The sequence below is a fragment of the Drosophila mojavensis genome, unplaced genomic scaffold, assembly GCF_018153725.1.
Source record: "Drosophila mojavensis isolate 15081-1352.22 unplaced genomic scaffold, ASM1815372v1 contig_74, whole genome shotgun sequence".
Taxonomy (NCBI): domain Eukaryota; kingdom Metazoa; phylum Arthropoda; class Insecta; order Diptera; family Drosophilidae; genus Drosophila; species Drosophila mojavensis.
Window position 1 is genome coordinate 2,729,036 of NW_025318899.1, and position 14,511 is coordinate 2,743,546.

At 38.5% G+C, this 14,511-nt stretch overlaps 1 protein-coding gene across 2 annotated transcripts; it reads left to right on the forward strand.

Moving 5' to 3' along the window:
• The first annotated feature begins 3,290 nt into the window (after positions 1-3,290).
• On the forward strand, positions 3,291-5,653 carry LOC6581245 (eukaryotic translation initiation factor 4E1). 2 transcript variants are annotated; one of them, XM_002006951.4, is made up of 5 exons: positions 3,291-3,555; positions 3,613-4,036; positions 4,867-4,966; positions 5,041-5,128; positions 5,238-5,653. In XM_002006951.4, the coding sequence occupies exons 2-5, from the start codon at positions 3,624-3,626 to the stop codon at positions 5,396-5,398; spliced, it is 762 nt and encodes a 253-aa protein (XP_002006987.2). In that variant the 5' UTR covers positions 3,291-3,555; positions 3,613-3,623; the 3' UTR covers positions 5,399-5,653. The 2 variants fall into 2 exon arrangements, with proteins under 2 accessions (XP_002006987.2, XP_043866303.1); XM_044010368.1 differs by lacking the exon at positions 3,291-3,555 and having other exon boundaries at positions 3,610-4,036.
• The last annotated feature ends 8,858 nt before the right edge of the window (positions 5,654-14,511 follow it).

The following is a 14,511-nucleotide window of genomic DNA, read 5'->3' on the forward strand; positions in this document are numbered from 1 at the left end:
CAGTTTGGCATTTTCATTATTTGTTGTTGTTTTTTTTTTTTTTTTTTTTTTTACTTTTTGAAAATTTTATAAATCATGGCTGTGTTAAAAACGATGAGTCGACGCCGCATTTGCTGTCAGGTCCACAGCCTGCCGGCAGTCAGCTCATATATCCTGTCCATGAAGCAATCATGACGTGCTCGTGGTTTGACGGGTCATACTGTGAGAGAGAGAGAGAGGAATAGAGTGAAGGAGTAAGAGAGAGAGAGAGTGGGGCACACGCCTCGCCTTAACTTATTTACACATGTTTAAAACGCAAATGAGCCGTAAAGCGCTGATAATGCAACAAACAGACAATTGACGTTTGTAACTGCGTGGCCAAAATGTTAAACCAAAAATTAAGCAGGGGACAGAGTTCGTTAGACTAGACATACGCTGCTTTGATAGAGGCTTTCATTATGTTTTGACTGAGTATGGTAAGGCTTAAAGTAAGAGTACTCTGCCCTTAGAAAGCGTTTTGACTACGTTCTACCATATTGTGTTCCATCTTCAGCAAGTTGTTTGTTGGGTTGCAGTCGAGTTCACCTAACTATGACATACTCTGTTCTCAGTTTGAACTCAGCTAATCTTTATCTAACAGTGGATTACCTTTTGGAAGAGTTCATTTCAACACCTTTTCGGATTCTGTCTTAGTCCATAGTATGTCTATTCCATAAGAACTTCAACATGTAGACTAAACACTGCTTAAAGCCCTTTCTATACATAAGCACCATATGAAATAGCCCAATAGCTAAGCATCAATACATAAATGTAAATATATACAATATCATCACATAGCATACCAACATCTAATCAATCTTCTGCTCTCCCTCACATCCATCTACCCCATCCTTCGATTCACTCACATCTTTCCCGCTGTGGCTTGCAATTACAATTGTGCCTTTAAATACAAGATCCGTTCGTTGTTTCACACATAGCGAGTATTTACTTTATTTTCTTAATGGCATCAGCTTTTCAGATGCCAAATTGCTTTGTACGCTGCGCTCGTGCTCGCCCCAGCCAAAGAAACCGCGAAAGTATTTCATATCACGCGAACTCTGCGCGCAGATAGACTCATTTCTTTTGTTTCGTTCTCTTTCACTTGCTCTTTTTATTTTAATTTTCTTCTTCTTTTTTGTGTGTGTTCTGTCCAACTGTCCATTGGTACAAGTGCCTGTCTGGCTGTCTGTTTGTCTGTCTCTGTGTCTTATGCCTGCAGCAAAATGCTGCGAGGCAAGCCAAATGATGCGTTCGCATCCCGCATCCTGTCGATGAGTGGCAGGAATCGTAAACCTTCTGTGCATTGTGCATATCTCTTGCATATCGCTGGCAATGCTAGCCAGTGAACCACCCAATACCCAAACAATGGCATTAAATGTGTTACGGAAACCACAGCTGAGTGAACCACCAGAGAGATAGAGACAGATGCCGATGCACTCAGTTTTAAATCGTAGCCAATTCCAATTCCAATGCCCACCAGGCTCAATATAAACGCAGGCAATAAAATTTTAACGTAAATGCCGCGTATTAAAAAAAAAAAAAAAAACGAATAAAAAAAGCCATGAGATTGAGGTTCTCATACTTTTTCGCTGTTTTTGTTGAAGTTAATGAACAGACATACTCAATTTGATCGATCACAGGAAGCCCGCCGATTGGACAGACACTTCACTGTGAACAAAAGGCTCAAGTAATTGTGAAATCGCATGGTCACCCTGAAAACCTATTAAGTGAAATTTAACAATAAAGAAAAGTAGATACAGTTTGTGCTTAAGTGAACAGTGCTTAACGGGATTTAACATATGAGCAGCACTTGTAGTATCTTATCCAATAATATATCATATAAATATATCACCCTATATATATATATCACTTTATACTTTATATACTAATCGAAAAATGTTATTGCTTGAAGAAAAAGCTGTTCAGTACATAGATCTAGCTTATTCAACAAATTATTTTTAAGCTCTCTTATGCAAGTCAAGTCAAGTAAGCAGAGCAATCAAGAATCAATTATTGTTCCTAAAAAAAACTTTCATATTTCATAAATAAATTGCATCCCTATTAGACTAATGTCTCTATGTCTCTACAGCTTCAGCTTCAGCTGTAGCAATTATTGATCTCCTTAGCAAAATTATTGATAAATTATATTACATTTTTATAGCCCTCTCAATATTTATGGCCTGTGACATATGCAGCACTATTAGCTTCGGTCTTTTGTTACTGCCAGGACGGCTTTATTTTTGAGAATTTTATAGCAGCTAATAAAAAACAGTCTTAGGCTTACGACTTAAAGGCAAAAGAAAATTTTTGTGTACAAAAACGAAAAAGATTAAAGAGATATTAAAGAGTGGGTAAAGCTCAAACTTTGTATAAGATATTTATAAAAGAAAATATTAAAAAAATTATAATAAATGTTATGAATTGAAAGATTGTTTTTAAATATAAACACTGTATATATATACATATCTAGAGCTGATAATTTATGTAACTTAATATGATTGAAGAATTAAAGTAATAATTCATAATTTATAACAGACTAATAGTAGCTCTAATATACCAAATATAGTAATAACATCATCAGTATAATAACATCAACATTACATCAATTCCAACAGTTCTTCTAACAGATTTCGAACAAAATAATAAATTAAACAAAAAATAAATTCAAAATGATGTAAAAATCAGATTATTAATCAAATATAATTCAAATATATCATAAATAAAAATAAAAAACATTTTTCACACAAAAAATCTCCCAACACTTACACAACATATCCATTAACCCCCTACAAATTTCGAGGGTATAATGCCCTGCGCTACAGCAGGTCGATGTGTGAGTGCATAAATTGGTTCGTCTGGGGACATGAACTTAGCAAAGTGTTTTCGCCATTTTTCTGTGCCATAAAATTAACGCTTTATATATGAATGTGGAAGGCATAAGGCGCGACAGCAACAGCGATCTTATCGCAATGTAACCGAAAAACAAAAGAAAAAACAACAAGGCAAAACAAGTGGCGACAGCAGCCAAGGCGAAATTGCCACTCATAAGGGAATAAAATGTTTAGTGTTGGATTACGGCGATGAGTGCTTAAAGATGTTGAATGGCTAACTTATTATGAACTGACATTTCTATGAGTGTATATGTCAAAAGTGCACTGAGAGAAAGTATGCGGCAATCGAAAATTACTGTAATAAATAAAAAACATGAAACAACTTTTGAGTCATAACATTTTCTATAAGACTCACAGCTCGTTTCTCTCAGTGTACATTCGGCCCACCCAACTGAGCTGTGCGCCTGCTGTCAGTATAGAGTATTATAGTGTTAGTTGTGTATTAGTGAACGCAGGCAGTTTTCATGTAGTGTGTCTTAAAAAAGTAATAAGACGCGAGCTGAAATTAAAATATCGTCCATTTCGCAAAAAGTATTACAGAAGACGCGTTAAAAATTTTAAATACGTAGCAGATTTTTATCAGTATATATATATACATAGCAATATATATATTTATATCAATTTATATATATATTTACCAGTTCATGTATGTATATACACAACAATACGTTTGTACATGTTTATCGCAATTCAATTTAAGCAGATTTCAGGAGAATGCTTCTGGCCAAACAGAACAGTTTTAATATGCTGGACAGCGATACTGAGGTGCAGGCCGATGCGATATCCAGTTCCAGTCAGGACCTCAAATCCTACTCAGATGGCGAATTAAATAAGGCGACACAACAACTACCACAGCAGCAGCAGCAACAGCAACAACAGCAGCAACAGCTGCAACAGCAACAACAACAGCAGCAGCAGCTGGTCCATTTACCTTTTAAGCATCCACTTGAGCACACCTGGACATTGTGGTATTTGGAGAATGATCGCAGCAAGAGCTGGGAGGATATGCAAAATGAAATAACTAGCTTCGATATGGTCGAAGATTTCTGGAGTCTATACAATCATATAAAGCCGCCTTCGGAGCTCAAGATTGGCAGCGATTATTCGCTGTTTAAAAAGGGCATACAGTAAGTGTGGGTAGAAGATAACGGGGGTTAAAAATCTACATTGAGTTTATTATCTAAACTCAATTTAAAGTGCCTATAAGCTCTATAAGTGTTAAACCTTATACACATACGTGCCTCATAATCAATATCAACTGCCATATGAAACCCATTTCTAATTTTTGTCTGTCCACAGGCTCGTACATAGATTTTTAGAGCTAGATTTTAGAAATTTGATTAAACTATCGATAACATGACAGACTTATTTGGTATCGAAAATAACCAATAGATATTTTAATACAGTCGAGTATCGATAATTCGTATCCCTCTAAATCACGATAAACCGAAAATTTTCTATCTCCTTGAAAGAAATTCGTTCTCAATAATTCTCGAAAAGTTGAATTTCTGTGTAAATCGAAAAAAAAAAAAACTGATCACCTTTCCATTTTGAATTTTTCGGATTCTATTGTATTAGTACAATATATATTTACAAAAATACAATTCTCTACAGCAAATAGATATCTCATCCACTCACGGTTATCTTTAGGGTATTTCCCAGTCGGTCATTACCGACTCAACCTCTCATAGACATTATCTGACATCTATATTTAAACATATTCAAGAGCTCATGCTTGAACAGTAAGTACATGCATTAAGAGACAACTCAATCGGGCGTAAATCTGCTTTCAATTAACCATGAAGAGCTAAGTGCGTAAATATGTATATGTATGTATATGTGTGTGAAGTACTTCTAGAGAAGATCCTTATATCATACATGCTTATTTCATACCAACTACCATAAGTCCATAATGTGATAGATTTGACAATAGTTTTCAATTTTCGCTTTGGCACAGACCCATGTGGGAAGATGAGACGAATAACGATGGCGGTCGTTGGGTCATCAGCATCGGGCGCTGCAGCAAATTGGAGCTGGACAAGCTATGGCTGGACGTGGTAAGTTGCCCATTGGCAGCTTGTCTGCCAGCTGACCAGCTCTGACCGGCTCTAATCGATGAAGCTTGTTGCAGCTGTTAATACTGATTGGTGAGGCTGTTCAGCATACCGAGGAAATCTGTGGCGCTGTCATCAACTTGCGCAGCAAGAGCAACAAAATCTGTAAGTAGACAGAATGTTGGGCCCAGAGCTTTGCCAGCCATCAGGTTTTTCAACCAATCCTCCCACCCACTCCCACCTCCCTCAAACCCTTTTTACTTTGCTGCTGCAGCAATTTGGACCGCCAACGGGCACAACGAAACAGCCGTCATGGAGATTGGCTACAAGCTGCGTAAACTGCTCGGCCTGCCGCCGCACAATCTCCAATACCAGATGCACAAGGACTCGATGAGCAAACAGGGATCGCTGGTGAAAGCCGCTTACATACTCTGAGCCCCACGTATGTTATTAAGTTTTGCTTTGACAGTCTGTTGTTGCAAACTCCCCACATCAACTAGCCACCCCAAAACGGTTTCGCTGTCAAGCCCCCTCCCCCATCACTTATTTCACTGTATCTCTCTACCTTTATCTCTATATATATTAATGTATATAAGGCAGTTGACTGCGCGTGTATTCCAAAAATGTAAAAAAAAAAGAAAACCAAAAAAAGTAAATAAATTGTTTTATTAATTTTTAGTATGAAAAAAATATTTAGATATGCTGGAGAGATCATCAAAGTGGTTATTATTTACATAATAATACACAAAATACCAGACAAAAAACTATTTAACAAATAATGAGCGTAAACGATATGCTTTTAAAATAATGAAAATGTTGGAATGAGAAAGTTCAGACTTGCAAACTCAAAAAGCACCGAACAAACATATACATATATGAAATTATAGATATAAAAAAAACCTTATAAAATACTTCTAATGAGCGTAAATAATACGCCTTAAACATAGTGCATGAATTTTCCGAGCATTTTTCATTCAATTAAATTTTCAATGCATTCACGTTCAGCACATAAATAAATAACAAGAAATACTGTCAAAAATACTGCACACTCTATGGAATTTTATGCAAACATATGCAGCACTCGACGAGCTGTGCAAATAAAATGCGCCAAATGAAAAGCGCACAAAAGAATTATTAAAAAAAAAAAAAACAGTAAAAGAAAATGGCGAAAATAATAAACGTCGCATAGTTATTTCGTTAGAAGTGGCGCCACAGACACAGAGGACACACACACACACACACAGTGAGTGCAAAAGATATATGCCCACTTGGGTTGGCTGGCCAAGCGCGCAAAGTTCAAGACACAAAAAGGGTCAACAATGGATGATGCGGCCAATGCTGCTGCTGCTGCTGCTGCTTCTCGCTGTTGCAAGTGGCATCGAGTGTGGCGAAACCTAAATTGAAACAATTGCATTTTGATGAAATATGCAGCGTGTGTGTGGCATGCAACATTCAATTGGAAATGTGCGCCACTTAGAGAGATATAATGGAAGGGGGGAAGTAAGAGAGGGCGGATCATGGAATATATTCACTAGGTTAGGCTATGTGGCACGTGCCACACAGCAGCTACTTGGGGCAACTTCATTATGGGGCAACTTAAGTTGACAAAACTATCATCAAACTTGCACCTGTACCGCTCGCTCGCTCGCTCGCTGGCTGGCTGGCTGTCGCGTTTTGATGGGTCTTAGCTGTCGCTGCTGGCAATGACTACTGTACGTATGAATGTGGCATCAAAACCGCGCACGTGCCACATGTCAGCCAGCTACTGCCGTCTCTTGCCTTCAACTTTGACATATTGCATACACACATACACACATACACACACAGACGCACACACGTAGGATTATCAGGCACAGGTAATCGTGGCCCCACCTGCCCCTAACTGACGCTCGTACGTAGCCCGAGCAAAATTTACAAATTAGTTGCTCGAAACGTGACTTGAAAATTGTTGCAGTTAGTTTTTTGGCATTTGCAAATGCTGCTGCTGCACAACTTTTGCAGCATGCAACTTAATTACTAAATAAATAAATTATATTGCAATTAGTTAAGTTCTGCTGTGTGTTTGTATATTTGTTTGTATGTTTGGGTGTGTGGATTTATAATAAATGTGAATTGTTATTTTAAGCTTTGTTCATATCGATTTGACTTTGCCGGTGCATCGATTAATTTTGCATGTTTCTTGTTGTTGCTGTTGTTGTGGCTTAAATGCGACTTTGTTGCGCATATGTTGCATACATGCTGCCGCGCACAGGGTGACACATGTTTTGGCCACCGACTGAACATGTTGTGTGGATTGAAGTTAATTGATTGGCTGTCAGCATGTGGCTAACACATGATTGATCAGTGACTTTGACTCTATGCTGCCGGCAGCATATGGAAGCATTGAGGAAAGGTTGAGCATAGAGTATATAGAGAGAGTATAAAGTGTAGAGTGTAGACTATATAGTTTAGAGTAAAGTAAACTACAGAGTAGAGTGTAGAGTGTAGAGCTGAGAGTGTAGAGCTGAGAGTTTGGAGTGTGGAGAGTAGACTGTAGAGCTGAGATTTTGGAGTGTAGAGTGTAGACTGTAGACTGTAGAGTGTAGACTGTAGAGTGTAGAGTGTAGAGAGTAGAGAGTAAAGAGCAGAGAGTAGAGAGTAGAGAGTAGAGAGTAGAGAGTAGAGAGTAGAGAGTAGAGAGTAGAGAGTAGAATGTCGAATGTAGAGTGTAGAGAGTAGAGCGTAGAGCTGAAAGTTGAGAGTGTAGAGTGTAGAGTATAGAGTATAGAGTATAGAGTATAGAGTGTAAAGTGTAGAGTGTAGAGTGTAGAGAGTAGAGACTAGAGCGTAAAGTTGAGAGTGTAGAGTATAACGCAGGGAACATTGATTAGATCATAAAGCAGAGTCCAGACAGAAGCAAGCATAGAACTACAGTAATACTTGTGAGCAGTTCTGGGAACTGAGCAAATATGACGTTTGCCATACATTTATTTTGCGTATTGAAGAGTTTACTCTCTCTCTCATCTATATCGTATGTATATATAGAAGCAACTCAGGCGAGCGCTCGGCGTTATGCTGTGACTATCGTTAGTTAATCTACCCGGAGAGTAAGGCACCCGAGCAAATACAAAGTTAGACCTGTCTAGCAAATATAATGAGTCTATGCAATTGTTCCCATCAAACATGTTGTATGCTTCATAAGCTTTGGCTGATCAATAACATTAGCAATTAGTCTAATAAGTCAGCTTTAATGCTACTCAACCCAAATCAATATATTAAACATATATCTAAACCATTCAAATAACTTGCATGAAGCAATCATAACGAGTTTTCAGCAAATGCCACTGCAAACTAAACCAATTCAAGTTCAACTTATTGCAGCTGGGAGCAATCGTAAGAGTCATAAACATAGTTGAAACTGATTTGCAGTAGCACGCAATTACTGGTAAATTGCTAGATAATCATGTACAATTAGAATGTGTCTACCCCAAAACGAAATTGTTAAGTTTTGCTTTTGTTTTTGTTATTTTTGTATTATTTTCTTCTACGTAGTCGAGCCCGTCTGGCTCATCTCTCACATATATCAACACATTTCATGCAGTGCGCAGCGGAACAGAGATAGAGAAAGAGAGAGAGAGCGACTCGAGATTCAGTTGGATTTTTATTGCCACAGCTGCTGACCGAAGCACCACAAACTAACAGCCAAAGCAGCAGCACCACCACCCACAACTAACCTTTGCTTATGCCTTGTATTGTTGTTGTGGCTCTGGATCTGGCTCTGCTGGATTTTTATATATTCTATTCCTGCTGCTGCTTCTTCTTCTACTTTTTTTTTGTTTTTGGCAAAGCAACGCAACACAACATAAAAATAAATTGCACTTCTGACACTTAAATACAGTTGAAAAGCGGGTGGCTGTGTGGTTGGGTGGTTGGGGCTTGGGTTGGTTCACTGGCAGTCGTCGTCGACGGCGGACACATGATTAAGTGGAGTTTGTGGTTCGCTCTTTTGCGCTTGGGAATACGCATGTAAATCTATTTCAGTATACATTATCGTCGTCCAGTTGAAGCTTAACTTTTATCATATAATAAAATGTAATTTTCCAACTCGTAATTCTCTGGTAATTAGAATTTATAGCAATCTTAATCGTTTTTGGCAGCCCGGAAACACACGGACGGACAACAACAGCCCAAAAGCTAACTTTGAGTGGGCCCTCTTCGTTATATTTGTGTGTTGTTTGTCCGGCCGGATTCTTGGTCCACCCCACTCCTCGTCCTGCCTGCCGGCCATCTCTATTTCATTCATAGAATTTCATTAGCTCGGTGAGAGCGAAAAAATGTTACGACTTATTTGTTATTAAAATACTCGCTGCACACCTGGACCGCACCTTTGGTGTGTGTTCACCGCATCAATGCAAAGCATTTGCAAATTAAATATTAATCAAATAAATTCCATGCATATAACTGAGGGGAATTTTTACATTTTACAAAATTTTCCATTTCGAATTAATAGGAATTTATGACGCCCGCATAAAAATAAGATGCCACAGACTGGGCCTACCTACAAATATATATATAGATATCTATAGAGAGACTTAACGAGGCAGAGAGACGTGAAGCTTGGAGCGCGCGCCTTGCTGCAAATATTTCGGGGCTAAAAATATTATTGCTATTCGAAAATTGTAGCTAGGGCCGGCTCCTTACCCAAAAAGCAAAATTCTTGTGTGCTCTATATGCAGACGGCGCTGGAATGTCTGCCCCAGTGAGCACTAAAGAAAAACACAAGAAACTGGCCTTGTGAATCGTAGAGGAGTAGAAGCTGCAGATACGCTAGATATTTGAATATAGAAGCAATATGAAATGTGAGGTCGAATAGATGTTTAAAGTATGTATATGAATATGATGTGATTGTTGAATATATTTTGAAAAATTATATAAAATATCTACCTAATATCTATATAAAATATCTACCTAATATCTATTATATTTAACTAATTGGCAATCTAGCAATTCGAGATTAAAAATGCGATATATATTCATTATAGCTCCTCATTCTTATATGTTTCTCCCCTACCCACACAACCCCATCTCTTCCCAACACTTCCATTAGAAACAGCAACAGGGTATCACAACACGCTTAGAATGCAGGGCGTGCCTATTTAATGTATACACAACATATTTATATAGTATACGTCTAAGCTATATCTGGCCTCATAAATACATAAATATGCTAAGAGAAACAACAATGGAAAGGCAAAAGAAAAAAAAGAAAAAAAAAACTCAACTAAAACGGCGGCATCCTTTTTATAAGCAAATTGAAGACGACGTTTGAAGCTGAAATGAAAGAAACTATAAAAAGAGCCACAAAACCGCATCAAACACACAACGGGATATTAAGCGCAAAAGTTGAGCGAAAAGATTTTTAGTGGCAGATCAGGGCAGTGAAGCTGAACTTAATGAAATAAAGCACTTGCTGAGCAACACACACACACACGCACACACATACACACAAACACGTTTTTGGGATGACCTGAAACCTAAAGCTAAAGCTAAATGCAAACCTTAGCATAAGAAGTCAGTCATGAAAATCGTACGTGAGCAATGAAAAAGTCGCAAACACTTTATTATACATATATAGAAAAAAGAGGGGAGAACGAGTAAGAGAGAGAGAGAGAGAGAGATAGCGAGAGAGATAAAGTGTGAGTGGTATAAAGGGCAGGCGTGTCTGCCACTGAATGCTACGCGTTGCGTATACGTAATATTTGCCATGTAGCTAAAGGCCAGCCAACTGATGGAGAAACAATGAAAATGCGCGAATGCTTGCAAAAAGGAAAGACACGCTGCCGAGAGGGAGAGAGACAGAGACAGAGATAGAGATAGATAGAGAGTGCGATGTAGAGCGAGGGGCAGCTGAAGCGCAGACGATTTACACTCATTACTCATACGCCGCGTCATTGTGCTCAGATAAAGAGCCAAAGACAAAGTAGCCCAAAAACCGCACGCAGGACAGCAACAACAACAAATACCACAACAACAACAGCAACAACGACAACTGCGTAAAGACATTGCCAATGCATATAATGACAGAAGGACGGCCACGCCGAGCAGCAGGAGGAGCCGCAGGAGTTTAGCTGCTGTTGGTATTTTTGCTGGTATTTTGGTATTTTGAGCATGTTCACGGCAGCTAATGCATAGTTTATGGCGCCTATTGCCCGAAAGTGTTTGCGCAAATCGGTTTAAGCACTGTCAGCGATATTAAAGCACACTCAACATTTTGGGGTCAAGCCGAAAAGGATATTCGATTCTTAAAGCAGTTACAAAGCGTTTAAGTTTGCATACTGTCACCTTATAAATGGACAGTGCGTATACGTAATCTATTAATTCAACGAAGCAAATCATTGTGTAAATAAAAGAAAAAGCTACAGCAATTGTGAAAGGTCGAATATGAAATACACTTTGGAAAGTATTTACTATTATATAGATAAAGTTATTATCGCATTTTAGGCATATTTTACAGTTGTATTCTCTTGGCTATATCGAAGATAATTTTAAGTGTATATGCATTAAAGTTTTCTTCAATGTGAAAAGGAAAATCCTAACTATATTTTCTTAAATTTAATTCTTATTGATAAACTTGCAAATTTAGCTGAAGTTTAAGTCAAACAATCAACACTTTCAGCAATTAACTCCTGCTAAAGATAAACAATAAAGCGAACCCAAAACCTATATCAACTTAATTCTTATTGCGGCTCCCGAATACCTTATCAAAATCTGCCTAAAAGAAGCCTCACATATTTCATGACCAATTTATAATACCCGCTCCCACTGTAGCTCAGCTAAATCCTCAATCGCTGTGACCAGAAACGTGATCAAACTGTCTAAGGATAAGGTTAAGCATTCAGGCTTAAGGACATTGGCCTGTTCCCTTGCCATTCTCATTTTTTTTTTCGCTTGTGCCAGGAAGTGAAATCGAAACTACAAAGTGCACTAATTTGAGGTGTTGAAAAGGGTTCGGATTGTAGGTCGCTTGTAAACCGCACGAGCGCTGAAGCTTTGATGTGCGCTCGAGGGTTCGTCCAGGTGGTAGCAGATAATCTAATCAAAAGGACCTACAAACAGGACCTGAAAAAGGTTGCCGCTGCTGTATTTGTTTATTTGTTTATTCGTTTGTTTGCCTAGCCACATACAAACACACAACACACACACACACTAGCACATTAAACATGCTAGTCACACACACACAATGAGGCACAACAGAATGTCCCTTATATATGGTCTCTCTCTCTCTCTCTCTATATCTACATATATATATATATGCGAGGCTTATTTAAATACATAATTCCTAGCGCCAAACTCAACAACGGCTGCTCATCTTTTTAATAAGTATGCAAATGTCAAGTCCAAGTCCAAGTCTTAGTCTTAGTCGCGAGTGAGAGAGAGAGAGAGAGAGAGGGAGATAAAGTCCTTCGTTTTGGTGTTATTTGCTTGGTGTTGTTTTTAAATTTTCACGAAATTCATGTTTTTCGCCACATTGCGTCTAGACTTTTGAAAAGGGCGCATAACAGTAGGGAAGTAGGGTGAATACCTGAACAAAGTGAGCAACAGGAATGTAAGAGTGAGAGAGCGAGAGGAGAGAGATAGGCAACAGAAAAAGATAGTGAGAGATGCCAAAAGAGATAGAGGTTGAGTTACAGAGAGAGAGGGAGAGTGAGAGAGATAGATAGAGAGAGAGAGAGAGAGTGAGATAGAGATGCCCAAAGTAAATGCAGCAATTACTGCATTTGTGCCACAGATTACACAATGAAATATATGTGAAAACAAAGAATAAATAAGAGATGCTCGACAATTAAATACCCCTTAAATACAGAGAGAAAATAGTAGACTGATGAAGGAAAAGTTAAGGTTAAGACAAACCCAGTCCAGAAGAGCCAAAGTAAAGAGCGACACTATGAGGAGTTATTCCAAAGTTTCTCTCACACCCACATCTATAAAGAAGAATAAAACAGAAGCAGCGAAAAGAGTGACATTCATAAGACATCCTCACATCTCTAACACGTATACCTATTCGGGTAGGGTATTTAAAGAATGCGTCTGCATTATGATAACTTAATTACAGCGCATGCCAGGCTCATAATTTGCAACCTATGCATGCCTCTCGCCTATTGTACACAGCAGATATAAAACATATATATAAGTTTAAATATATATATTAATATATAGAGCGAGGCAGAGAGAGAGAGAGAGAGAGCTGAGTATAGAGCCGATGTCTGGGGCTGTGGCTGGACGCTTACTTAAGCTAAAAGCTTTTGTGTATACATTTTAATTAATGTGCAACATTTAAATGCAGAGCAAATGGCGTTAACATCGTTGTTGTTGTGGTCAGTGTGGCACAGGTTGATGCAGCCCAAGCGACGAAGAAAAGAGAGGGAGAGAGAGAGTGAGAGCGAGCGAGTGAGTGTGCAAAGGGCAAAGGCAGTCAAGTATTATTCGTCCAGCTAGGGCTGAGCCCAACTTTCGCCATGCGTATGCATGCGCGTTATAGTTAAAGCAGACGACGACAGATAAACCAGTGTTAAGCACAAATTAATGGCCTTAATTTATGCACAGCAAAAGGACACACCCACACACACAAACACCCACAACCACACACATACAGACAGAGAGAGAGAGAGAGACGCGTTTCGCGCTGCGGTTTTAATAACTTAACAAAAATGTATTGCCGACGCGACTTGCATTGCCGGCTAATTAGTATTTAGTAATTGAAAACGCGCGCTGCGCCCACTTGAACGGCCATCGACATCGATAAGGGCAGTAGCCAGAGTCTGACAGAGTGCAGGACTTGTAGATGCCCTATATAGAACAGTTGGGTGATATTTGAAATGAGCGGGAAATTTCTATAAATTGTGAGGCTATGCAATGAGAGAGAGAGAGAGAGAGAGAGAGAGAGAGAGAGAGAGAGAGACAGAGAGAAGGAAGTAATAGAGAATTGAATTTAACATGCGATAAGAGTGAATAACTGCGATTAACACAGAGAGAAGGAAATAAAGAGAGAGTGAGAATGAGAGAGAGAGAGAGAGAGACAGAGAGAGAGAGAAGGAAGTCGTAGTATATGAATAAATGTTATATGTACATATATATACTTAAAAACCACAAGCATACTCAAATTTTCCACTCAATGCTTGCATACACAAACTAAGACTCAACGAGCTCGTCTTTGAGTTGAGAGAGTCGCACCCATATAAAGACGAGCCTGTTGCAGCGCCACTTCAGTCGGTTAGCTGAACTCCTTCCGATCGGACGTTTAGTGGAGTGCTCTTCAGCTTCTTCTTCAATTTAAATATCTAATCATAGATACATATATATATTTATAAACAGAAAGATCCACTACATTCTTCTCTGTCTTCCTTTAGCTGATGATAGAGATAGATCAACGACGCGAAAGAGAAAATGGCTACATATAGCTGATTCTAGTAAGGAATAAAATATACATAGATATAGAAAGCAATAGAAAACAAGTTTTTATTATTTAACTACACTTTTTATACAAAATGTGGAGTAAACTTTACCTTAAA

Coding starts and splice junctions, on each gene's coding strand:
- LOC6581245 (XM_002006951.4), top strand. CDS start 3,624: ATGCTTCTGGCCAAACAGAACAGTTTTAATATGCTGGACAGCGATACT. Junction 4,037..4,866: donor CTGTTTAAAAAGGGCATACA/GTAAGTGTGGGT, acceptor GCTTTGGCACAG/ACCCATGTGGGAAGATGAGA. Junction 4,967..5,040: donor ACAAGCTATGGCTGGACGTG/GTAAGTTGCCCA, acceptor AGCTTGTTGCAG/CTGTTAATACTGATTGGTGA.